The sequence below is a fragment of the Lemur catta genome, chromosome 4, assembly GCF_020740605.2.
Source record: "Lemur catta isolate mLemCat1 chromosome 4, mLemCat1.pri, whole genome shotgun sequence".
Classification (NCBI taxonomy): domain Eukaryota; kingdom Metazoa; phylum Chordata; class Mammalia; order Primates; family Lemuridae; genus Lemur; species Lemur catta.
The window spans coordinates 87,309,885-87,335,506 of NC_059131.1; the positions used below are offsets into that span (position 1 = coordinate 87,309,885).

General features: G+C 40.5%; 1 protein-coding gene across 9 annotated transcripts in view; it reads right to left on the reverse strand.

Moving 5' to 3' along the window:
- Positions 1-25,622, reverse strand: part of LDB2 (LIM domain binding 2) — a 365,026-nt gene that overhangs the window by 220,100 nt on the left and 119,304 nt on the right. For all 9 annotated transcript variants that reach the window (XM_045550418.1, XM_045550421.1, XM_045550419.1 and 6 more), the window contains exon 2: positions 12,997-13,099. In XM_045550418.1, the coding sequence (XP_045406374.1) occupies positions 12,997-13,099 (103 nt within the window). The remainder of the gene's footprint in view (positions 1-12,996; positions 13,100-25,622) is intronic.

The window sequence follows — 25,622 nt, forward strand, 5'->3', positions numbered from 1 at the left end:
TAGCTATAAATATAAATAATGATTATAATAGCTATTATTTTTTGATAAACTCTCATGTTTCAGGGATAGTATGTGTATCGCTTATAAATACCATTATAGCAGTGCCAGATAGACATTATTTTCATTATACAGATGGAAATGGTGAGACTCAGAGATTAGATCTAACACCCAAGGTCTGAACCACCTGCAGAGCAGTACCACGATTTGAAGCCAGGCTTGTCTGACTCACAGGCCTGGGCTATTACCTTTAAAGTGAGGGGAACTCCAAGGTATTTTCTCACTGGGGCATCCTGGAAATACAGACCGAGTGTGTGATCTCCATAGCACAAGGCAGGGAGAGGACTCTCCTCCCCCGTCCCTAGAGGTGAGTCACATCTGAGTTCCTGTCAGTCGGTCAGTCTGTCAGTCCGAAAGTACCCAGCCTGAGACAATGGCAGGGACCCAGAGCCCAGGCAGGGAGTCTGCTCGGATTTAAGGACCTGTTTGCTTAGAACAGTGAAAAGGAAGTCAAGCGTGAACTTTCTGAGCTTCAAAGATATTCTCGGGGCCCATTTGGGAATAAGCATAAATCTTCAAATTTATCCAAAGTTTAGCAAATTCACAATGACAAATGTAACAGTTCCTCTAAATTGAAGTTCATCTCTTGGCAGTTTTGGAAGCTTGGAGAAAATGCCAGCAACAAGGACTTGGAAGGAAATAAGTCTTTAGATTCCCTGAAAACACGGATAGTTATTGTGGAAGACATATGGAGGACCCCATACTGCGCTGAGAAAGAAAATTTGTAAATGTCAGCTTTGTAGCAGCAATGTCAGAGGGATTTCAGAAAAAACACACTTAACTATGATGAGAAAAATAGGCTGCAGGTACACATTTGTGATTAAGAACTAATTATTCTTAACCTGTGCTGTTTCTGGGAAGAGTGGGCAGGAGAGAGGGAGGTAAGTTTCCAGGATCCAGAGCCAGAGATTGGATTTTTTTTTTTTAATTCAAACAGGTAACATTTAAAGATTCTCAGCTGCTTCAAGAGTCCTGCGTGGTGAGTGGGATGGTAAGTGGTCCACAATATGGGCCTCCAAGGCCTCTGCGTCTCTTAGGGCCTTGCTTCCTCCATCTCTTCAACACTAACGGCCCATATAACACTTGCTCCCAGGCTCATAGTGAGGATGGAATGTCACATTGCCACCAAGTCCTGCCAGCGAGTATTAACCACGGGCCTCCTCTCCACTGCAGCAGCAGGCACGGGGCTACGAATGTGAATGAGACACAGCCCTCACCCCCAGTGAGTTTACAGATGGTCCTGATTTAGGAAAGAATTTTATAAACTGCAAAGCATTATTAGAATGTTTGTCATTTTAACTCATTTACCAATCAGTAGGTTATCGCTGGACACACATTTGGAAAACCCCAAAGTAAGAATCCACTTAGTGTCTGACTCTTGTTTTTTCTTTTTGCAAATTATAATATCATAGCAAGAACTACTTATTTTGGACTAAAAATTAGAATCTATACCTGTGGCTCTTTTTAGACAAAAACCACAGCTCCTATTGAAGGGTCTTGAATTTTTTTTTTTCTTTTCCAAAGGGAAAGAAGTAATAAATGAAATTGTAATTCAAAACCAGGGAAAATAGGAAGAGAAGTGATATCATATGCATTCCATATTTCCCTGGGGATAGGTCATCTTCCATTTTCCTCCTGAAGGCTCTGAATGGAGATTGCACCAATTAAACAGAGCCCTGGTTGCCAACCAAGCCCAGAGCTAAGAATGGAAGGAACACAATGGAAAAACCAACTGTCAAGAGATGCAACAGGACCTCAGGAAAGATGCTACAAACATCTAATGAGAAATACAAAACTTCTTAGAACGTCCATAACTAATGTCGATGAGGCAATGCTAAAGATGAACCTGGATTTAATAAATCTTTTAATATTTCCACAGCTGGGCCTGCTTACACGAGGCTGGTGGACCATTTTCTTAAATAAGGCATGGTGCTGGTCTGACATTAGTTTAACAAGGTAATTATCAAGTGAAAAATAGCTGTCGCACTGCTGTGAACCTGAATAATAACTCTCATAATTACTGATTTTGGGCCCATCTTTTAAAAAAATAATAGGGCTCTAAGTACTGAAGCATTTTATAGGAAATACATTCTGGTACAGTGTCTGGAAGTGTGGAGAACTGTTAAGGATATAATTAGCAGTTTATTTACATAATCAGTCAAACACCGTTTATCATTTCTCTTATGGTCCTATTGAAGGGAAGCAAATAAGCATGAGAATGTTAAGTTATTTTGTGCAGGCAACCTTGAAAAAGTTGATTATTATTAATTTTTTAAAAGCTTGAAAGTTGAACTTTTCTAAATACCCCCACTGAAAAATGAGTATGTGTAGCTGACTTGACCAAATGCTGGTAAAATTTCACATATATGACATGACAAACGTTTCCAGAGGAAATTTTATGTGGACAAGTACATCTCTCAGGTAGCTAACTTTAATTTGGGAAATATTTTCAAAGCTTGCATTAACTCTGAAAACACAAAAAATAATCATTCTTTGCCTCAGAACCATCTCAAATGGCTGATTTTTATCTGGAATACAAAAGTAACGTGGAAATACCATGTGTGTCCGTGAGGAAATAATCTCCCAAGCATGACTGACTGCACTGGGCTTATATTTAGATTGTGAAAGAACTCTTCTGTTTTTCCTTGTTGTCAGTGTCACAAACCCATTCTGATGTAGCAAATGATCCATTGTTCAAGGTAAAACAGAGACAAACAATCAAATTGCAAATAAGATTATTTAAAAGCAGGAATAAGTAAGACATAATACATTTTTAGGAAAGTTTGTAAACATAATGTAATGCTCTTATTTCTTTAGATAATATGAAGAATGGATTCTGATGTGTAAGTGCATCACTGTTCTATGTCCCATAAAAAGGGAGTGGCTTTATTGCCATGCTCCCAGGCGACCTTACTTTCTCGTTTTTCAGATCTTCAAAATGATTATTAGTGTTAGTCGTTGTCAAGTTCAAGTTCTTCTGACTTGTTGAAAAGTTAAACATACACATTATGAAGTTGCCATCAAAGAGTACATTAAAGAGAGCACCAATTGGGGAAGAACCAACTTCATAAAAATAAACAAGCACAGCATAATGGTTGTGTGAAGCTGATTCTTCTGGAATGAATAATAAAAGCAAAATACATGAAGGCACCAAGTTCTGTAAGCTCCCGAATTCAAGTACTCCAATATGACTACCTTGATTAAACAATAAATAATGAAACATACCCTGATGGGTAATTCTGTCATGGAGCCGCTACATTCTTAATGAAATCCATCTGAACATTGCTTAATATAGTCGTAGAAGAATGCTAATTTAACCTGACTTCAACAAATGCTTTATTTTACCCCATCTGCATAAATAAGGTGTGTTCCCAACTTGAAAACACAACATGAATGTGAAGATTAAGCCATACATTGGCTTGTCGGGGAGATTGTCGGGAATCACCTCAGCCCACTAACTAAAATATCACACACCATTATTATTACACAAAAGAAATACTGCATGCATCTCAGCTTAACTCTCATTTTCCCAAATGCCTTTACATTAAAAAGGGTGCCAATGTTACATTTGGAAATACTGTCTGAAAATAAGGTGTTAAGCATTAGAAGGAACAGATTCATAAACAGAAGCAGAGGGAAAGAATATGAAAAGACATGGCTAAGATCTGTGAATAGTCAAGTCTTTGAAACAACAGCTCACTGGATCTTTAGCTCCTCAGAAGCAACAGATTTTGTTCATTCGTCTTCTTACCCCCAGGGCACAGAAAGAGGACACATGGAAAGTCCTTGAGGAAGGTTACATACGTAAATAGGTGTTTCCGCTGAAAATACATCTAATAAGATCCATTCAAGAAGAAGATTCAAGTGCCTAGTTAACTATTGCTGAGGACTACTTCTGTATGATGACATAATTGGACTTATTAGGAGGTTGGAAGACTAGCTATGTGGTGAAATACTCTAGCAATTCGTGGTTCACAGCACCAAAGCAAAAAGAAAATGAGCCTTAGCGTTATACATTGGGTAGATGTAATTTTAGTTTGGAGAATTTAAAATGTGACTCTCAAGTCCTGGTTCTGTTTGTGGACAAATTTCAAGATTGCTCTGTGACTTTTCTCATACTCTGTGATACAAAACAGGCTGCAATAAATTGAGATTATGACGGTGGAAACCTATTAAAACATGGGAAAAAACATAAGTACAATAATATGCCTGCAGGCTAGATAATCAGACATCCCAGGACACATTGGTGCTGTTCACCAATACAACATCACTTATTCAGTCTACCAATACCTACTGAAAGCTTTATATTTTCCAGGTATAAAGCAAATACAGGGTGTTTTCAGTCATGAGTTTAAGAACTAAGGATTTTAGAAAGTTAGAGAGAAGTCTTTGCCAGTTTCAATCTTTTTCCTCTGGAAGCAGACTTGATCTGCACCCCTTGTTCCACACTCCATAATACATATTATATATTTTTTCATAAAAATTTTATATATTTAGTATGTACAATATTATGTTTTGTTATCCATATACATAGGAAAATGATCACTACAGTCAAGCACATCCACATAGCCATCTCCTAATGTAATTACCTTTTTGTTGTTGTGAGAGCAGCTGGAATCTACTCTTTTAGCGACTTTCTAATATACAATACAGTATTATTAGTTCTAGTCATTATGGTGTACATAAGATCTCTAGTGTATCATAGTACTTTGCTTGCCCTACTCTTGAAGTGTTGATGCTATTGCATCAGTTAATAGTTGATGGGTCTGTCTCTCTTGTGAAACTGTAAGCCCCTTTAGGGCAGACCACACATACCACACTCCTGTGTGTATGCTCCACTCCTGCCCAAATGCCTGGCATAGTCTACTGTGAAAGGCCTACAATATAGACTTTGGACTTCAAGTCATGCAGACTTTGACCTGTACCTTTTTTCTATGGTGTTTCTTTCTTTAGGTGGAGCTCATGAGTACACTTACTGGACATAAACAGAGGCAAGACTTTTGTGAATACAAAGACCAGGTAAATATCTTAGAATCTTTTTCATACAGTGTGTCATGCTCACAACCATTGTAGCTGCTCTGGAATTGCAAAGATTCCATATCTGAGCATGAACTAAGATCCTTCAAATATTTACATATTTACCAAAGAAAACACAGGATGTCCAGTTCACTTTAAATTGCAGATAAACAGCAAATAATTTAGTAGTATAAGTAAGTCCCAAGTATTGCAGTTGTATACTTACATTTTATTTGGCCACCCTACCTTCAAGATGATGAGTAAGCTAGTGGTAAGATGGGTCAGGTAAGGTGTTTCTTAACATTTTTTTATAGTACAGAACAGTTACCTTCTCCAGTCCCCAGACAATAAGTGCCAGCAGCACCACCTGTCATTGTGACAACAAAAAAGTCTGCCACACTTTTCCTGTTACCCACTACGGGGTGGTGTCATTTTGGTTTCAAAACCATGGGGAAGAAATAGAAGTAGGAATATACTTCATAAAATCAAGAGTCAGGAAATGAATGTGCCAGGACTCCATGGATGTCATAGTCACACAGAGTCTCATAAACAGCAATAATATTCATTTTCTGGTTGGTACCTCATTCAGACCTCGCCATGAAGCTCTTGAGGGCAGTCACAGAGCTGATTTGCTTAAGCCTGTACATTTGGCAATTTTAACCCCATGAGAAAAGATCCAATGGTTACCATCCCAGATTTCATAACAGCTTGACTTATAATATATTAGGGGACAATACAAACACACCAAATCTGAAATATCAATTAGAAATGTGGTGATAATTATACCTTCAACTTGTACAGCACTTTAACTTTATTCGAAGCACTTTTGTGTCCATTATCTCATGTGATCATTAGTGTGGTATTTATCAGAGATGAGAGAATGGAATGTCTGCCCAGTCTATTGTTATGACCAATTTGCTACTTCTGATACTATCAATTTGAAACCACAAAAGGGAAGAGATTCAGTCTCCTTTTTGTCTTTCAGAAATCTGTCAGTTCATCTATCAGTTGCAGGCTTTCTCTCAAGGTTTCTTTGTGACTAAGTCCTAGATTTTCCATTAATGTCACAAGAATATTCTCTTTCTAAGCAACATAGTTGATTATGCTAATTTAAGGTAAAAGTTTTAAATAAAATGAAATAAAAGCAAATTTTAAAATTTGTGATAAACTCCCTCCCTCCCAAGAATGGTCTGCCCCACAAAGACAATGTCTGACATGCAGCAAGAGCTCAGTGAGTTTTGAATGAACCGATCGATGAATGAGTGAAGGAACAAATGAACTGTGAATGAAAGTCTGCTCTAATTCTAACTTAATTTTCTCCAAATCTCACTAGCCTAATGAAAATTGTTGTTGAAAAGGGTCACTCGTTTAAAATCATAACATCCAGAAACCATTTAATACAACTCCATGCAGAGGAATGCGTTGTCCAGAGTCATCTGAGACAATGACACTTATGCTATTATGCCACCAAGATGCCATAGTCACCGGGAAGAATCCATTCCATTAATTAACCATCAAGGACTCCTCTGAGGAAGTGCATTCTTTTCTCTAAGATAAATTTCTGAATGCAATCAAAATCAATTTCCTTTCATCTGATTCTCAGTAAACAAGATATAGAGCCCAAAGGTGGCCAGAGAAGTTACCGCTGGCACTTGGTAAATGTTCAACAGCTCCTTGCTCTCTGAGCAAAATGTGGGGAGTGAGTAGAAATGTCATCCTCTGTTGGGTAGATGTCATGATTGTAATTGTTTGGGATTTATTTGTTTAAATCACCATCTTCCATTAATATCTATATTTCTCACAATTAGTCATTAAATTCTTAGGGTCTTCATATAGAAAACAGACAGGTCTTATCTGGTTCTTCCCAAAGCCAGAGTTCTTCATTCTGTGGGCCAAGTGACTAAATGAATAATGGGAACTACATTTTAGTTCTATGTGGCTGTCATATCATAGGTTTAACCCATGCACTCATTCATTATACATCCATTTATTCATTCATGCAGTAGGTATTTCCTGTGTGCTTTCCACGGGTGGCACTAAGCTAAGGTTACATGTGCATCTCATTTAATCTCCACAAGTACTCTGTGATGTTGGCATCATTATTACTTTGATGTTACAGGTGGAAAAACTGAGGTTAAGGTAGTTCAAGCAATGTGTCTGACATCATATCACATGCCTAACATCATGCAGTTATGGTGGAGCAGAGGCTCAAAATGAATCCGTGAGGATTCAAAGTCTGTAAATTTTATCTCCATCCCCATGCATGAAAAAAACAATCAATGAGGAATGTTCACAGAGACAAGGTTACTTTACAGAGAACCTAATCCCCAAGGCCAGCTAACACATGCTTCTTGAGAAGGATCAGAAGGTTCTAGCGGCAGCCATAGAAAACTGTGCCTTTCCAGGTTTCAGGTGGACACCACAGAGGGATTATTCCTCTCCAGCAGTGGAAAAGGCACGCACAGATTCTGGCCTTGAAATCCTCTTTCCCCCTGGGCTACAGTGCGTGCTCTTTGCATGTAACTTTTCAAAGTGGCCACATTCCTGTCACAGTAGTTATTAAGTGGAGCATCAAAATGCCTTATGTATATTATCAAGGAGTGATTTTTCCCAGAAACATATTTTTAATCACATAATATGATATTAGAAAGAGAGAGAGAAAAAAAATAGGGAAAAATGCTTTCAGAACTCCCATGGAGCAAGCACAATAAAAATACAACTGGGTGAGGTGAACCAATAAAAAGCAGGAGAAAAATAGTAACTAGAGATAGTGAAGCTACTTGGGCCTTGTAGAATTTCTCTACCTTGGGGGAACATGTCCAAATACACAACACATAAAAACACATATTACAAGACAGAATTGGAGAACTTAGTCAATATTGCAAAGCTTTCAGAGCTTTCAGAGAAAAAAGGAAGCAGGGGAAGAAAATGTAAAAGAGAAACCAGGAGCATGGAAATGGTTCCACAGAGAGGCCAATTTGTGGTTCTTCAAACTATCTAATGAGACTTGGTGACTGAGGGAAATAAAGGCACAAAAGTGATGACATTTCTTAAAACAACTTTCTTTTCTTGTAGAGTGAAATGTCCCCACAGCAGCCATAGAATGGCCATGAAGGTGTGTGGTCCTGTTGGAAAGTCTCATTTCAGACAGAATATGGAGCTCAAGATGAAATAACAAGTGCAGGACAGACAATTACTGGGACCCCCCAGGCCCAAATCACAAACAGTGGTTCACAAAAATTTTATCTGAATTGTCTTGGTTCTCAATCTAGAGGAAGCAATATGCTCATTGGAATCCAATCAAATAAGAACGACAGTTAATATGAACGGAACATTTCCCAGGGGCAGGATGCACTGCTAAGAACTTCACATGCATCAGCCCATTGAACCCTCACTTTTTAGATGAAGCCACTGATGCTTTGAGAGTGATTTACCCCAAATCATACAGGTAGTAAAAGACAGAGCTGGCTTTGAACCCAGGTATCAGACCCACAGCCCCTTCTCTAAGAGGCAGGCCAGCAGAAAGTGCTCAAGATGGCATTTTAGTAGCTACATCATTTCCCCACCTAACTTCCAAAGCAATGCCCACCTAGACAGAGTTTAACCAAGTGTTCTGGAGTCTTTAGCCCCTAAAGGACAGAGCCCCACACATACTTAATCACTCTTCCCCTCCCCATTCCCTCCTCCTGCTCACCACTTACCAGAAGTAAGAGTGGGTTTCTGAGGTAGAGCACTAGGAGGATAATAGCCTCATCTCCTGCATTTCAGCAGGAGACCACCTGGACTCCCACCTGGCCAGGGAGCCTTTGCATCAAGTTGTACACATGGTGCACTTGCTAAGTCCCTGCCCAATGGGAAGCTGCTTCAATGCACAGAACCAGGTGAAGCCAGGACCGTGCATTGCTATCAATAATTATAAATACTGGAGACAATGTGCTTCAGATGGTGCTAGGCTCTTTGATTATGCCATCTCATTTAATTTTCACAAGCCATTGATGGTAGTATTATATACATATTGCACATAAGAAGATGGAGGCTTTGTTTATCAATCAAATCATGGATTAAAGCCCCAAAATGTTTGAATTTATCCCTCTTGCCCTTTCTCCTACACCCTGCAGCCTCTCAGCACCCCCACTGCCTGCCTGGCATGGGCCTTAGGAGATCTTTCTCCATGTTTCTCTTCCAGCAAGGAAATGTTTCCTGAAAGAGTTGTGAATCAGATATTTCCTAGGAATGAGGCCAGTGTGAGCCTGGACGTGGGATGGGTCTGCTAAGGTGCCATCAGTATCAAGTTACCCAAATGGTTGTGACCACCACGAGGAAAGAGAATTGTATGGGTTACAGTTCTGCCATATGCCTAAAAGGAGTTAAGAGAAATTAATATTTTGCTTAAAACTAATAGTGAATGATTAACCTAAGAATGTTCACTTCCATACTAGATGGGGAAGGAAATAGTAACATACCATGCTGGACTTAGAATTGCAAAGCAGATATGCAGAGGGCTTTGAGGACCCTAATCCCTGACCATTTCGAATAAAGTCACAACAATCATGTGAGACCCTTACTTCTGTTACCAGAAATGTTTTTGTTGATGAAATCATTTCTTTTCTCTTGGCTATGGCACCATGTAGGGATAGGATGTGTGTGTGTGCGCGCGTGTGTGTGTGTGTGTGTGTGTGTGTGTGTGTGTGTGTAAGATAATGAGTGGGTGGACTGACTTTGGAGTCAACAGACCCGAGGCTCTGTGACTCACCAGCTGAACATCCACCTAACCTCTCTGGACCAAGTTTCCATTTTCAGAAAAGACCCTTTTTGGCTCCAGTGGTCTTGATTCTACTGACCTGCTGACAGGGAGTTGCCCACCCAGACCCTCCTTCCTCCCTGAGAGTCCACCTTATCCAAGGGGAGAGCTTCCTCCTTGGAATTACTAACTTCTCCAGCTGCCAGAGGAACACCTTTCGGATGCTCTTCAAGGCAGGGGCAGGCAAGTGGCCTTAGGGACGCACAGCCCAATGTCCAATCGGGCTAATCCTAATGCACTATAGACCTGATAAGAGTCCAGTAACCAGGTCCATCCTGTACCTCTCCACACCAGCCACACCTGTCCCATAAGAAAATATCAGTGACCTCCACTTGCCCAATCATATCCCACCTGGGGGATCCCTCCCCCATGGGGGGAATGAAGGGCTTGGGGGCTTGGGGTGGGTGGAAAAACAGTATCAGCGGAGAGGAGCTCTCTGCTTTCTGAAAGGAAAGAGCAGTGGATCGCCTAGAGCATCATTATTTCCTGAATTATTATATTGCTGGGACTTTTGTCCCTATTAAAGAAGATCTGATGATATCCTAGGGTCTATTTGAAAATGTCATCAGGGCACTGTAGGTCGGGTTCTTACAGTTTAAAAATGTCCAAAGATCTTGGTAAAGGATTGTTTTGCCAACATTCTGCTTGGTGATATAAGCTTTTCCCCAAACATCTATTCATTTACTCACTCATTTATCCCATCATTCAACAAACATCTATCGAGCACCTATTATGGGTGAGTTCTTTTTTAATCAGAGAATTCAGCAATTAACAAAACAAAGCCTCTATCCACATGGAAATAACATTCTAATAAGGGACAGCGGATAACAAAAAAAAAAAAAGCAAACATCTATCATAGGATTTACAGCCACCTAGAGCCAGGGTATCCTAGAACCAGAAGGGCCCTCTAAAGACAAGAGATGGAGAAGGAAAAGGAAAAGTTTTTTCTAGTAAGCTAAAAAAGCCTCATCTAGATTATTTCCTGTTACCCAGCGTGTGTGTAATTGGGGAATGTTTTTTACAAATACAAATGTCATAGCCAAGTCTTATTTTCCTCCTCAGAAATACAAAGCTTGCAGCTCGCTGGGAGGCAAGAGGGAGAGCTGGAGCTTCCAGCCTGGGGACAGCCAGGCGCTGCCCGGCCTGGCACAGCACGCCCGCACCGCGAACGGGTTAAGGTGGCAGCGCCCGAGCTCGGAGCGCTGCATAAACAGCGCGTCCTAAGCAAGCCTCGTCTTCCCTGTCTCCCAGTCTTGGGCTGTCAATCAGCTGTCACCGGGCCCCACATCAGCGGCGTGTGCACATCACCACGCTGTCAGCAAGGCAGCTGACGAGTCTCAGCTCCAGGCCGTCAATCATCTTTGTTTCTCTTCTCCGCTCGGGAAATATTTTGGCTCAGAGAAACAAAGAAACCTGAGCAGCAATGGCTCATAGTCAGGCATTTACTCCTGTGCACAGAGATGAGATCTTAACAGGAGCTGATCATGCTCAGCCCCAAACAATGTCGGGGGTGGGGTGGGACAGACAGGGGGAAGAGCAAGAATCTGGTTTATTAGTACACATTCAAAACTGTAATTCTGGTTCCTGGAGCAGACCCTGATGGATTCCCTAACCGACAAAGGACAGGAACATAAAACAACGATAACTTGGAGTTATCAGAGCTTATGCCTCAGAAAAAAATAAGACAGTTCAGAGGATGGATGACGGCTTGGTTAGAAATTATTCACCATTGATCAGGCAGCCTTTTTGGGAGGGAGTAATTGTTGGACCGCTGAGTTCATTTATCTCCCGGGGACTTCGGAAACACCTCTCTAGAGCAGGAGGCTGCTTGCGGACACCACACACAGGGAAGCAAATTAACCCAGCAGGCCCCCCGTGAAGTGGGCTTTCCAGTGCTTGCCACAGGAGTCATTCTGTTGGATGTGAAGGCACTATCTGCCCCCTCACGCAAAATAATGATTGGAAGTGTCCCACACCCTCAAAAGCCCACAATACACAAATCTAAAGAGATGTTTCTGGCAGTGAGTTTCTCTTGGGCAGCAAGTTCATGCCGTCCCCTATTTGCCACTACTGCAAAATCATCATATGCATATATTAGCATAATTAATCAACTAATTATGCAATAGATCCAAATAGTACTAAGTTGTCTAAAGCCCCCCAAAATTTAAAAAAAAATTTGTTGTTCCCTAGTGACTTTGAAATAGATTTAGCAACAATCAGAGCTTTTAATTACTTTTATCAAGAACCCTACTACCTATCACTTGCCAGATGCTCTGGATTGACTCGTTCATGCTGCGGCTGATTCTGTCGTCATCTCAGTATTTGTGACAATGGGCATGGTTTCCCCTCTGATGGATCCTTTTACATGTGCAACGCTGATTTCTGCAAACACATCTCTCTCTGATCTAACCGGACATTAATTGCTTTTGTGCTGATGTATCTATGTCTCTTGGTCTGGTAGCACAACTAGCAAATCTGATTTCTGACAAGTTGGCTGAACCTAATCAGGACAGATCAGCTGTTACCCAAGGTGCCACAGGCTGTAATTTGAGGATCTTTACAGAGTTATCACTCGCCGGAAAGACAAGGAACTATAATTCTGTCAACACTAATCCCAAACTCTATGTACAACACTGCTGTGGGCTCTCCCCTCCCCAAGAGAAGCTAGCACTTGTCAAATAAATACCTGAGATAATTGATAAGAGGGAATTAGACGGATGTGGCTGATAACAGTCACAGAATTTTTTTTTTTTTTAAAGAACCTTCAGAAGCAGAACGTTGGGTGTCAAGCGTGAGCCATCAAGGATAAAAGAGGGTGGCAGAGAAGAGATGCACGGAAACTTTCCATCATTCAGCTTCCACTTATCACTGGGTGACTTGGTTCATATTTGCCTCGCTCTCTACACAGGCAAGTACCCAAACATGCTAAGCCTCGAAGGAAATCTCTCAGCGCCGACTCGGGCTGCCACCCGGTGACAATGCCTTGATGGCAAGCAAGAACACTGTCAGGAGTGGAGGTATTATTGTCAGGCTGTCAGCTCTGTGCTATTCTCTGAAGCCCCCTGTGGTTTTCTTACAGGCGCAAAAAGAGGGAATATTAGAAAAATAAACTTCTTTCTTACTGTATCGCTTTGGTCCATCTTCCAAACAAAATGAAAGGGTTAATGTGGCGTCATCTTCAAAAAATTCAGTGGCAAATGCGTCCCACCAGAGGTTGTCACTATCCTGCAAAGAGACAGATCATTTATTTAACAGGAGAGCAGGGAAAACGTCTCAAAGAGGAAAGGAAAAAGGAAGAGAACGACAAACCCGGTGGCCACTTGCTTGTTACTTAGCATATGTGTGTGGGTGTTCTAGGAAAGGCTGGGTGGCCTGTGGTCACTCTCCAAATTAATTGCCTCAAACGGGGACTGAATTCCAATTCAATAAGTGAGCGTAAACAAACCGAATGAAAATTAATTCTCAGGGACATATTTGGGAAGATTTGATAATCTTGCTATAGAACACAGTATGATGTTTTTTGACAAAAGGGTTTGCATTTAATGTAAAATACATTGAGCTTCTCTCTCTCTCTCCCTGTCTCTCTCTCTCTCCTCTTTTAAAAGTCCATTTTTATAAATAGAAACCACAATATTAGAACCGGGTTAAAGACAGTATTTTTTTTTTAAATAATCAAAAGGAATGTTGCTAGTTCTACTCTATGCAAACATCCCTATAAAAGATATAAGTAATGAGAACTCTCATTCTATTTTACAAGAATGAGGTGTTGCCAGATAAAAAATAAAATAAAAAATAAAAGATTCAGGTTTTGCTACATCAGTATACAGATAGATAGATAGATGAGTTTATGTATAAGCAACCGTCACATGCATGTGGATTGTTCTTGAGGATTGTTTTACAATGATAAGCAACCCCTAGCTTGTTATTAAAACAATTATTAAAAATAGAGCAGTTCAGCAGAGCACAAGTCATTGGCATGAACTCTGTTTTTCTTGAGTTGAGTGTTTCTCTTGCTTATCCAGAAAACACTTTGGAATTGGCCCCGTTTAAGGCAGTTAGAATCATTGCTAATCCCCAAGAGGAGAAGGGGGCCTCCTATAGCAGTAAATTCGGAAGGTTACACAGAGTGTCATTCTTAAAGGAGGATGCATACCATGGCCTCATCCTCTGCATAGGGCCCGCTTTACCCCTAAAGTCTTATGTGCAATCTTTTTCTAGAGAATTGTTGGTTTGTGCCAGGTTTTAGGACAAGATGCTTCCCAGCTGCCTGTCAGATGGGAGTGGGGACAGATGGGGAACTGCCGCTCCCAACTCAATAGTCCCCACCGCTGGGCCCTGGCGGAGATACTGCAAGCCTCTCTTCTTCCCATTAAGTTGTTCTGCTTATGACAACATTAAGTTGTTGTCACTGGCAGGCCTCAGGAATGAGCCTTCAGTCCCAGCAAGAATAATTAAGGAGCCATGGAAGATTGATGCCGTCCTCCCCTTCAGAAAAGAAGCTCAGACAAATGAATTTTTGTTTCTCTCTATCTCTGGCTTCCTCCCAATCACCACACGAAAAGCTAATCCTTTTCCCAGTAAAACAGGGTAGATATAAAACCACCCACACACAATGCATGAATCCACATACCAACTATCCCCCTTTTCTCCTTTCAAAAACAAATATGTATTGAGCACTTAGCTGTATGCAGGCCCCCAGAATACACAGCTGAATGAGACATCGGTCCCTACCCTCAAGGGCTCAGAACCCACTAGCAGAAGACAAGCACGTGAGCAGCCAACAGGCAGCCTCCCTCCACATCTGAGAGCACAGCCTGCATCTTGATGCTCTGGAAGCTGGTGGAGCTTTTAGAAAACTCAGTGGACTTGGAAGTAGAGGAATCAGCTGGGGAAAGAACCCTTGTGTGGGAGACTGGATACATGGGTTTATTTGACTTCAAGTTGCTACACAGATGGAAAAAGAGTTATAATTAATATTTACTGTTTAACATTTACCAAGCACTAGTCTAACTGTATTTTCCAACTTTAACCACACTACTGTTTTTTTTGTTTGTTTGTTTGTGTGTGTCTGTGTGTGTGTGTGTGTGTGTGTGTGTGTGTGGTTTTCTCTGCAATACAAGTTGCTTCTGTGCAGGGGCTTTGTTTTGCTGGCTACTCTATCTCCTAGCCCTAAGAACGGTGTCTAGCCCATGATATTACTCAACAAATACAGTTCAATGAATGAACGAAGTTGCTCATATTGTTATCTCTACTTTGAAACTGTGAGCATAAGTGATAAATGTAACTTACCATTTACCAGTGGGAAATGCACACTCAGGCAATAAATGGTGGAGGTGGGATTTAAACTCAGACTGTGGGACATCCCAAACCTGCCCAACCTCTGCTCCATAGAGGCAACCTTTGGGAAGCAGGGGTTAGGACTCAGAAAGAAGGGAGGAAGAACCAAAAGGGAATATTTTGTCTCAGATTGGTTTCTTCTTTGAGCCCCTTGCTTTGTTGCCAGAACTCACACCCAGGAGAATGCCTGGCACGGCCTTAGTACGGCCAGTCGTACCTCATCACTGGCAGAATTAGCCCTGTGGCCAACACTGCCTCTTCAAGCAACTTATTTTACCTCCCTGAGCCTGTTTCCTTACTTGGAAGTGGAAGATGACAATAACAATAATAGCTATCTGGTAGGGTAGAAGTGAGGATTAAATAAATTAGTGAGTGTAAAGTGCCCAGGAAAGTACCCAGAACACAGGGAAGATCAATAAAATGCCCTTTTCCTGCCTCTATATGCCATCTTTAATATCATTTCTAGAGCAGGAGACATTCACATTATAAAGAACTGCATAGAAAATGAACTTTATAAAACAGTCTGTTTATAAATCAAGTGGTTTTCCCTGTTACTTCAACTGTTTGCAAGTCATTTACCTGGCAACGGCATCTGTCTACAACACAGTTAAAAATCTGAATGGGAATTTATAAAGTCTCTTTTGCCTTGCTCATTATTCAGAGGCCCAGCGACTGGATCAGGAGCTCCACATCTGTTTTCTGATAAAATCTCACTCTTGGTCTCTGGCACTTCTGCTAGAAAATGGACAGCAAAAGGCAAAAAGACAAGGAAAACCCAGGCTGATCTGAGGTCACTGGGTGAAAAGAAAATACTCAAGCTAAAATGAGATTCGAGAATTGTCTATGAGCAGCATCCCAGGTTCTACGGAGCCTAGATAAGTGACTTTTGGCAGAAGCTGAAAGAGACATAACGATCCAAGAAGGGGAGATGTCATTTGATTCAAACTAACTGCAATAGAACATGGTATGAGTCAACATCTCATGAAATTTCAGGATACATTTGCTAGGAGAATGAGCACATCAGGTAACTACACATACAAAAAGAATAATTGGCTTTGGTCACACTCTTGAAAGAATATCACCAAAATAAAAATGTAATACTTAAGTTGATAGTACTAGGCACGTAATAATAGGTAGATATGATAAAATAAATGAATGAGTGGATGGATGGATGGATAGATGGATGAATGAATGAAAGAAATTCTTTTTTTTATTCAAATACTTATTTTTTTTTATTTCAGCATACTATGGGGGTGCAAGAGTTTAGGTTACGTATGTATATTGTCCTTGCTCCCCTTTCCCCCCAAGTCAGAGCTTCAAGCGTGTCCATCCCCTAGACGGTGCGCATCACACTCATTATGTATGTGTACACCCATCCCTTCCCACATCTGCCCGACACTCGATTAATGTTATTCCTAAATGTGCTCTTAGGTGATGATCAGTGAAACCAATTTGATGGTGAGTACATGTGGTGCTTATTTTTCCATTCTTGGGATACTTCACTTAGTAGAATGGGTTCCAGCTCTATCCAGGAGAACATAAGAGATTCTATATCACCATTATTTCTTATAGCTGGGTTATATTCCATGGTATACATATATCACATTTTATTAATCCACTCATGTATTGATGGGCACTTGGGTTGTTTCCACATCTTTGCAATTGTGAATTGTGCTGCTATAAATGTTCAAGTGCAGATGTCTTTTTTATAGAATGTGTTTTGTTCTTTTGGGTAGATGCCCAATAATGGGATTGCTGAATCAAATGGTAGGGCTACTTAGATCTGTTTAAGGTATCTCCGTATTGCTTTCCACAGAGGTTGCACGAGTTTGCAGTCGCACCAGCAGTGTATGAGTGCTCCTGTCTCTCCGCATCCATGCCAACATTTATTGTTTTGGGACTTTTTGATAAAGGCCATTCTCACTGGAGATAAGTGATATCTCGTTGTGGTTTTGATTTGCATTTCCCTGATGATTAGAGATGTTGAGCATTTTTTCATATGTTTGTTGGCCCTGAATGAAATTCTTTATTATACCGTCATGAACCCACTGAAGGAAGTCACTGTACAAAGTTGTCCAGAGATCTTGACTGTGGACCTAACTTTGTCCCTTGGTCAATATTCTCAAACTGGCACAAAAATTCTTTGCTTTATATATTTAGATTATAATTGTCAAACTTCCCTCACCACACACACTCATATATAAAGCTTTTGAATTAGTACTTAGTTACAAGAGGACAAATGTTTATGTAAAACAGGAAATAAAAGTAGAGCTTTAAAAAAAAATCATTAAATGAATAAAGACCAGTCTGTGTTGGCTGTATATGAAGGAAGCTGATTATTGAAAGAGCACACTTTGGGGGCCCCTTGATCAACGATAGCCCCATAACTCGGTATTTTCTGAGTGACTTACATGTACTGAACCACTTTATATTCACAGCTGTTTTAATTGCTACTAAGGGGCACAGCAGACAGCCTTATAAAGAATTTATGTTCTTAACCTCTGTGCTACACTGACTTGAACATATGTACTCTGCCTCCTGCTAGCTGGGTGCCCTGAGTTAAGTCACCTAATTTCTTTGCATCTGTTTGCTCATTTGGTTGGGAATAATAATCTCAGTGGACTTGAGGACCAGCACATAGTAGCTGTTCAATGCATGTCATTATTATTCATTATTATCTCGCTTGACCCTCAAGATATTCACAAATAAAGAATCTGAATTTCCAAAAAGTTAAGCTTACCCAGTAAAGATGAGAGGGCAAGGACATGGCAAAGCTAAAGTTCACATACAAGTCTGCCTAACTCCAATCCATGCTTTTTTCCAAATAATAATAATTCCTCTTAAAAAGTGATTTTCCACCTTAGTTTGAAAACCAAAATGGTTTACAAGAATTAGAGGAAGAGGTCAGCATTGGCTAGAGGAAATTCTGCCCGAGGAAATGTCTTCTTCCAGCCTTTTTGAAGTTTGCACACTTTTCTCACCTTCATATGGTTTTCCTGATAATAAACCTCCTTTATAAATACCTCTTACTTCCATTCTGCCACCTGAGATATAGTTCCTGGGATAAGTTAAGCAATTTTGTAGAAGAAATTTGAGTAATACAGAGGCTGGGAGTTCAGGGAGTGGCTGAAATGCAACTAAGGAAGAGCTCTACTGATCTGAATAAGAAACCCCCTGCAGAAGATCTAATAAGCCTGACTGGTAGAAACTCAGTGCTTAGCCACACAGATATCTCATGAATTGTGGGCAACAATAAAAAGTCAGTCCCTGCATTTTCCAGCTGGTCATTGTCAGTCATCTAGAATGGCATGTGCCATGCAACATGGAGGATGCCAACACTCTGCTTGGCCACGTTTGAGGAAGACAAAGGGACCAAGGACACAGAAAATGAAATTTTATGTACAGGCTAGTAGTTTCTCCTCTTGACTGTAAATTTAGTGCCAACATCATTGGAGAAATAGAAAAACCACGAAATGCCCAGTTCTCCCTTGGGATCAGGCAATGTGGCCAAATTCAGCAAGATGGTCAGCAACAAGCAAGGAGCTCAAAGAAGACACCAATCTGAGACAAAATATTCCCTTTTGGCTCTTCCTCCCTTCTTTCTGAGTCCTAACCCCTGCTTCCCAAAGATTGCCTCTACAGAGCAGAGGTTGGGCAGGTTTGGGGTGTCTGACAGTTTGAGTTTAAATCCCACCTCCACCATTTATTAGCTGAGTGTGCATTTCCCACTGGTAAATGGTAAGTCAATCAGTCAAATTCCTGAGGCTGTTTTGAGGCAAGGATCCCAAAGAGAAACTCACTAAGTGTGGTTTCTCCTAAAGTTTGGAGGGGGGAGTAGGGTGCAGCGGACAACTCTCACTTCACACAAGTGGTCATCATAAGTCAAACTAATTTGGAGATTAACCAAGAAGTGCATTGAGACAGCCCAGTAGGTCAAGATCGACCTTTTGGGATTCCCAAGTAAAGATTATGGTACCTGGCCTTAAAACACAACCATAAGCCTGAGATCTTGTTCCAAGGTATGTGGCGTGGTCATGTATTAATACATCTGTTACTGGCAGATATAAGAGATATTACACTTGGTGTCTATGTCCTACAAGATTCTATCCAGGGAAAACCCATTTCTTTCCATACCAGAAAGGGACCAGTATAGCCAGGAGCCGTGGAGTTGGCCTCCAGCTCTGCCTGTGTGTAGCTAAGGACCTCAGCAACTCCCCTCTCAGGGTCAAGGGCTCCCTGCTAACTGCTGCCTCCCTGACTTCGCATACGTCTTTCTATTGGACTGGCATGTCCTGCAAATGCCAAGTCCCAGCTCATGGGCCCCTCTTTCACTGTCTCCTATGCTAGGAAAGCTTGACAACTCTGCCCCCATTAGAGTATGTGTGAAATTATAATCGAACTACAACCTTGTAACATGCATTTATCTAAAGTTCTGACTGCTGCAGCAGATTGAGTTACTTAAGTATAGGGATTGGGCATTATGTATCTATCCACCCTCAGCAGAATTCTCACCTAGGAATTAGCACCCAGTAAAGTTGTAGAGAAATGGAATGAATAGATAGAGAGATCCCACCTGCACAGTAAGATTCTTCCTCTAATACTGTAGGAATCTTAACAGTGTAAGCTCAGTAGCAAGGGGCCAGGACAGTGTTCAGACGAAGCCTTCCTACTGCCAAGTCACTGATGTCTCACTTCCCATCAATGGGATGCCCCAGATGTGCATGTCAGAAGTTCAGACTGAGACAGAAATTTTAAAAAATTATCTCACACCTACACTACGATTCTATGGAGCCATCTTTTGGGTATTATCCTTTTCAAGAACGTTGGTTAAAATTCTTATGGCATTTTAACACACGTTACTGATTGTCATTAAATAAACCAGGTTTTAATTTATTAATTTTTAAAAAGAGGGAACAGATGACAATACAATGAAGACACATGGGCTCATTGCCCAGAATTAACAATTATTACAATATCATATTTTCCTTCTTTAAATCAATTAAAAAGTATAAATAAAAATAAATGACCTAGGTCCCCATATCTTACTCTATTTTTCCTCTCCCTTTCCCAAGACCCTCATAAACAACTGTCTCATGAAAATCATATGGGTCCTCCTAGCCCATCTTTTATGTGTATGCATACATAATTCCTATCACATACAGTACTATTTTGCTTTTAATATTTTATTTAAATGGTATTATGTTCCCTTCTTTAACATGATTTTTTTAAATTCAACATTGTGTTTGGAGACCTACCCACTTTATATACAGGAGCCTTTTCTTTCCTTATATAAGTTACATAGTAATGCATTGAATGAACATACAGTAGTACATTTTATTTAAACATTTTGATACTAATGATCTCCAGATAGTTTCTCATTTTTGCCATTATAACAATGCTGCCATGAGTATCTTTGTAGTGTCCCTTTGTGCATGTGTGCAAGAATTTCTCTCAGGCTTATGCCTGTAGTGGCTGTGCCTAGGCGTAGGGTTTGCACTTGTCTATATTTTCTTTTTTTGTTTCGAAGGTCCTTGCACTTCCATATTAAAGACTTCTGGTCTGATTGATGCATGGGCAGAGATTCAAGGGGTACTTCTAAGCGATATGTTTTCAAGTGAGATCTAGCAGCAGGAGCAGCATGATTGTAAAGCAAATTCCAGCTCTACCAGGAGAAGGAGGAACATCTAGAAGTCCAAAGCAGATGCAATAGTGGAACAATAATACTATCACTAATGAAAGTTTGCTTATCATTCTCTTAAAGGAGGAGTGTATGTTATGGGTTTCACTGACCAAAAGGAGGGTTATTTCTTGACACTGACACAGAAAGCAAGCATAGGATCTTCATGGCCCTTCACAATGACTCATGCAACAGAATGACCGAGCACCAAACGCACCAATCCATATGTTTATCTAGCTCTATACATTCCGCCACAAGGCTTCTGATCTAGGACTTGCCTTTTCCCAGCAGACAGGTCCTTGCTGTTGTTTAGTTTCTGAACTGCGTGTTCTAAGTGTTTAGTGAATATTAATAGTTAAAAAGCGGATTCTTTTCCCCAAAGCTAGAAAGTAACAATAGCATAGAGCAACCTCCAGGTAAATAAAGATGAAATTAACTCAGTCTGAACATAGACAGGGGAAATGGTGCTGACAGTTCTCGTATATTTTAATTCGGTAAAAATATCACCAAAGCTTTTCCATTCTAAATAATCCCCTATATGCATTTTTGCAATTAAAAATCGTTGGTCCTTTTGTCCCATCTCACAGGTGAGCCCAAGTTCCACCAGCAGCCAAATCATATATCAGGGTGAGCGACACATTCATGTCAAATAGCAGAAGAGAGTCTTAATTATATTTAAAAATCCACACAAGCATTTTGCTTCCATCCTGGTTTCTCTCCTGTTCCCAACCCTGTCCCTCTCCACCAAAAACAGGATCCTGGTGCCAGGGCTGCCCCCGGCATCTTTAACTTAAGCACTGACAGGTTACGTGGGATTTTTGCCAGAGTAATTATTTTTCAATTCAACAATAATGAGAAATTACCATGGCAACCACCTGTCACGTGGCACACATACACCCCCTCCAAAGAATGAACCATACTTCAAGCATCTATTCCTTGAAAATGTGTTTATTTTTTATTAAAATAAACTTAAACAGGTCAAAGTGGAGAGCATTCTGAAGGGGGCTGAAAGCAGGGAGACGAGAGAACATTGACTTTCTCCAGTATCTTGTGGTTCAGAAAATAAGAATAGCTCATCTTCTAACTCTACTCTCTTGTACACACACACTTACATAACACAATTAATCTGGATCTTCCCCTCGCTGTTACTGATGTTTTATACACATCAGCTAGCCTCTCTCAGAAGACATTGAAGAAAGAATAACCGTGCCTCAAACGACTGAGGCAGAAGCACACTTGCTTTCCCTAAAGTTCTTAGCTCGCCACATCCACACATTGAGACAGAAGACAGAAAAAATCTCAAATCTCATGGTTAGAGCCTTTCCTGCTCAGAGTCCTTCTGACTCTGAAGGAAGTGCGGGTTATTTAGTTTTCAGGACTGCAGAAATGTTTCTTATTCCTTAATCTCTAGCTACTCTTTCTCCAAACCTAGGGGTCTTTTCTCAAACTGTCTTTATTTTAAATCAGCCACATTTAATAATAATAGTCAACAGTTACATGATACTTTCTATGTGCCAGCCACCATTCTGAACATATTGCACATTATAAACTCCTTAAAAACCTCACAATGACTCTGAGATGTCTTATTATTTATCCCATTTTATAGATGAGAAAACTGATGCAGTGAGAAGTTAAATACTTGCTTACGATTATATAGCTAGTCAGTAGCAGAGAAAGAGTTCAAACACAGGGACTCTGGCTGGTGAGTACGGACTCTTTAGCCACTCCACGATGATGCTCCTTTATCCAGAACAATATTCTTCCAAATACCTGTCTCATTAGTTGTTTCAGCATCTAGTCAATGCTAAGTGCCCTGAATGTTTGGGACTCTCCCTCCTGGATAGACAGCCCAAAGCAAGGCTCTCCATCACACCTGTGGAATTCTACATGGACACACAGAAATAAAAATAATAAGGTAAGGCCATTTGCTCTTACCAGCTGGTAATTAATTGCACAGACATGTAATGGATACGGGCAGAGAATTTTTAATTCCTCTTTTTTTATTTATCTTTATAGGGTTAAAAAAAAATCTCATGTTCTAGGGATTGAATTTTTCTTCTCTAATTCTCAACGATGATTTGTTCATTCTTAGTTAAATTGCATTTTATTTAACAGTAGATGTTAGTTATCCCTTTAACAGAGAAATTCTAAAATAGCATGTTACCAAGATAGTAAATTATGTGTTTTCCTAGAGCATCTCAGGGTTTCACTCACAACCCAAGCCTTCCATTTTAGAAAGTGCTTACTATGTAGTTCACTCTCTAGTGCAAGTGGTTGCTGCCTTAGGAAACAGGAATATTAAAACGGGCAGAAAGACAAGACTTGGCATGTGGTAGGTATAGATCTTCAGCAAAAGATACATCATTGTCTTTCCCCCCAACACCTGAGAAATTCATATATTTCCATTTCCATCTTTAAACCAAAAAATCATTAACTAATTATGAACATTCCAAAGAGAAATGTTGTTTAAGATAATCTAAAAATAATGACTAAAATGTGTCTCCGTTTACGTGCCAAAAATTGACCTTTTTGCCACTGGACTTATCATAGCTAATAAAATAATTTTTATTTAAGTTTAGATTTCAGTCGGCTTTATGAGGGCAAGATCCCTACCCACGTCTTGTGCATTTTGCAAACACAGCACCTAACACATGGCAGTCACGCAACAAATAATGACTCTATTGTTTAATTATTTACATCACTTGATTTGACAAATAAATATTTATTTAGTTAAGACTCAGAAAATTCTCAAAACCGAGAAGGTTTGGGGAAGGAAGTCTATAGTTCTATTTTTGTGATGGTTGAATACTTCCACTCTCCTCCCCATTTACATGTCTATGAACCACTGGTCCTGATTCTTTAACAAATGAATCAGTGAAAATGCTGAGTTTCACAATGTATTGTTCAACAATTCTCACAATATCTCTATCAGGTTGGCACCTTTGTTATGCCAACTTAAATGGGGAAACTGAGGCCCCAGGAGGTTAAGAAATGTACCCAAGGTCACAGACTAAGAGAGTGACAACATTGGAATTTGCACTCTTCCTGATTCTTGGACTTTTGTTTCTATTCATAAAGCTTGACTCACTGCCTATTCTAATCCATAATATTCTGGTGTGATGGAGGAATAGTCTTTTCTTTATAATTACATTTTCTTGTTATGCTCAAACGTGGAGACATGTACTCTAACACATCAAAAATAATATACTGGGAGCTCTATGCAAAGCCACTTTGAAAATGACATAGCAAGGCATTACTCTAGAAACGCAGGTCTTGCTGGTGACAGTTCTGTGGCAGTGAGCACCATGTCTCATATTACATCACACTATCTAGGTGTGAGAGGTCCTGAGTTGCAGGATAATGTGATAAGGCCGAAACTCATATATCTTGAGAAAAGCTCACCATAAAATCAGACACAAATTTTCTGTTCCAACATAAACACAGCAGACAAGAGAACATTTCTGAAAAAGCTTGCAATATTCTAAAGCTTGCTTTTGTGACCCACCCAATTGCATCTGAATAGTTGATCAGATGACAAGAATAATTCTTCAAGTCATCACTAAGAATTGGAAGACTGTGTCAGAACCGAAGCTTCGGGAAGCCACTTGAAAAGAAAACTCAAGTTTTTCTCTCTTCCTACTTGGGAAAAATGTAAAAAAAGGCTTTGTTCACAAAGATAAATATCAGAAACACAGCAGAGGCTCTAAACCTAGAAAGAAAATAATAGATTTATCTTGATGATGATCAATCATTTCCTTTCTCCTCTCTGTCTATACTTATATTTACCGGGGGACTTACATTCTGTCTAATATCCCAATGACACCCAGATCTATAATATCTCATGGCTCCCCACTTCTCCCTGGGACTCCAGACCCGTGGCTCCAGCCACCTCACTGACTCTGCACTTAACCAAAGAGGCATCTCAGACTTACCACTGCCCAGAGCCAGATCCACCCCCTCCATCTTCACCCCTCCCTAAGTCTCTTTCATCTCAATAATGTAATTCCACTTTCTCAGTTGCTTAGGACAGATTTGTGATTCCTCTCTTGCCCTAACCCCACACATCCAATTCATCAACACATCCCGTGAATCTACCTCCCCCACATTCATGTTTATTTCTCTCCACTGCCACCCTATCTCTGAGCCTTCTCTGTGCCTCTAGTAACTCCAGCTTGGACAACGGTGACTGTTTCCTAACTCACCTCTCAGCCCCAACTCTGGCTTCTTTGTAACTGGTGCTCTGCAAAGAAGATTGATCTTTTAACAACACGGATTAGATAGGATCCTTCCCTACCAAAACCCTCAGTGGCTCCCCATCACTGCATATTGCCAAAGGGCTCACTGCCCCGTGTGGTCGGGACTTTGTCTTCCTCTTTGGTCTCAGTTCACTCCACTCTCAGCACAACCCCCAGAGCTAGGCTCTTGCCTTGGGGACCCTCCATTCTGCCACAGGGCCCTTGTGGACCAGCTACGATTCCACCACCCAGTGGCTGCCTTTCCTCTACTTGGTGTGTCTTTCTTCTCCTTGTCATTCAAATCTCAGCTTCCTTGTTACCTTCTGATCATCCCGTCTACAGAAGTCAACTTGCTATCACATCAGTTTATGTTTCTCTTCAGTCACACGATTCTGTTTGTGTGTTTATTTCTTACCTACTAGAAATTGTGTTCCTTGGGAGCACAAGATCCTTCTGCCTGCTTTAATGTGAAGCCTGGCATATAATAGGTGCTTAAAAA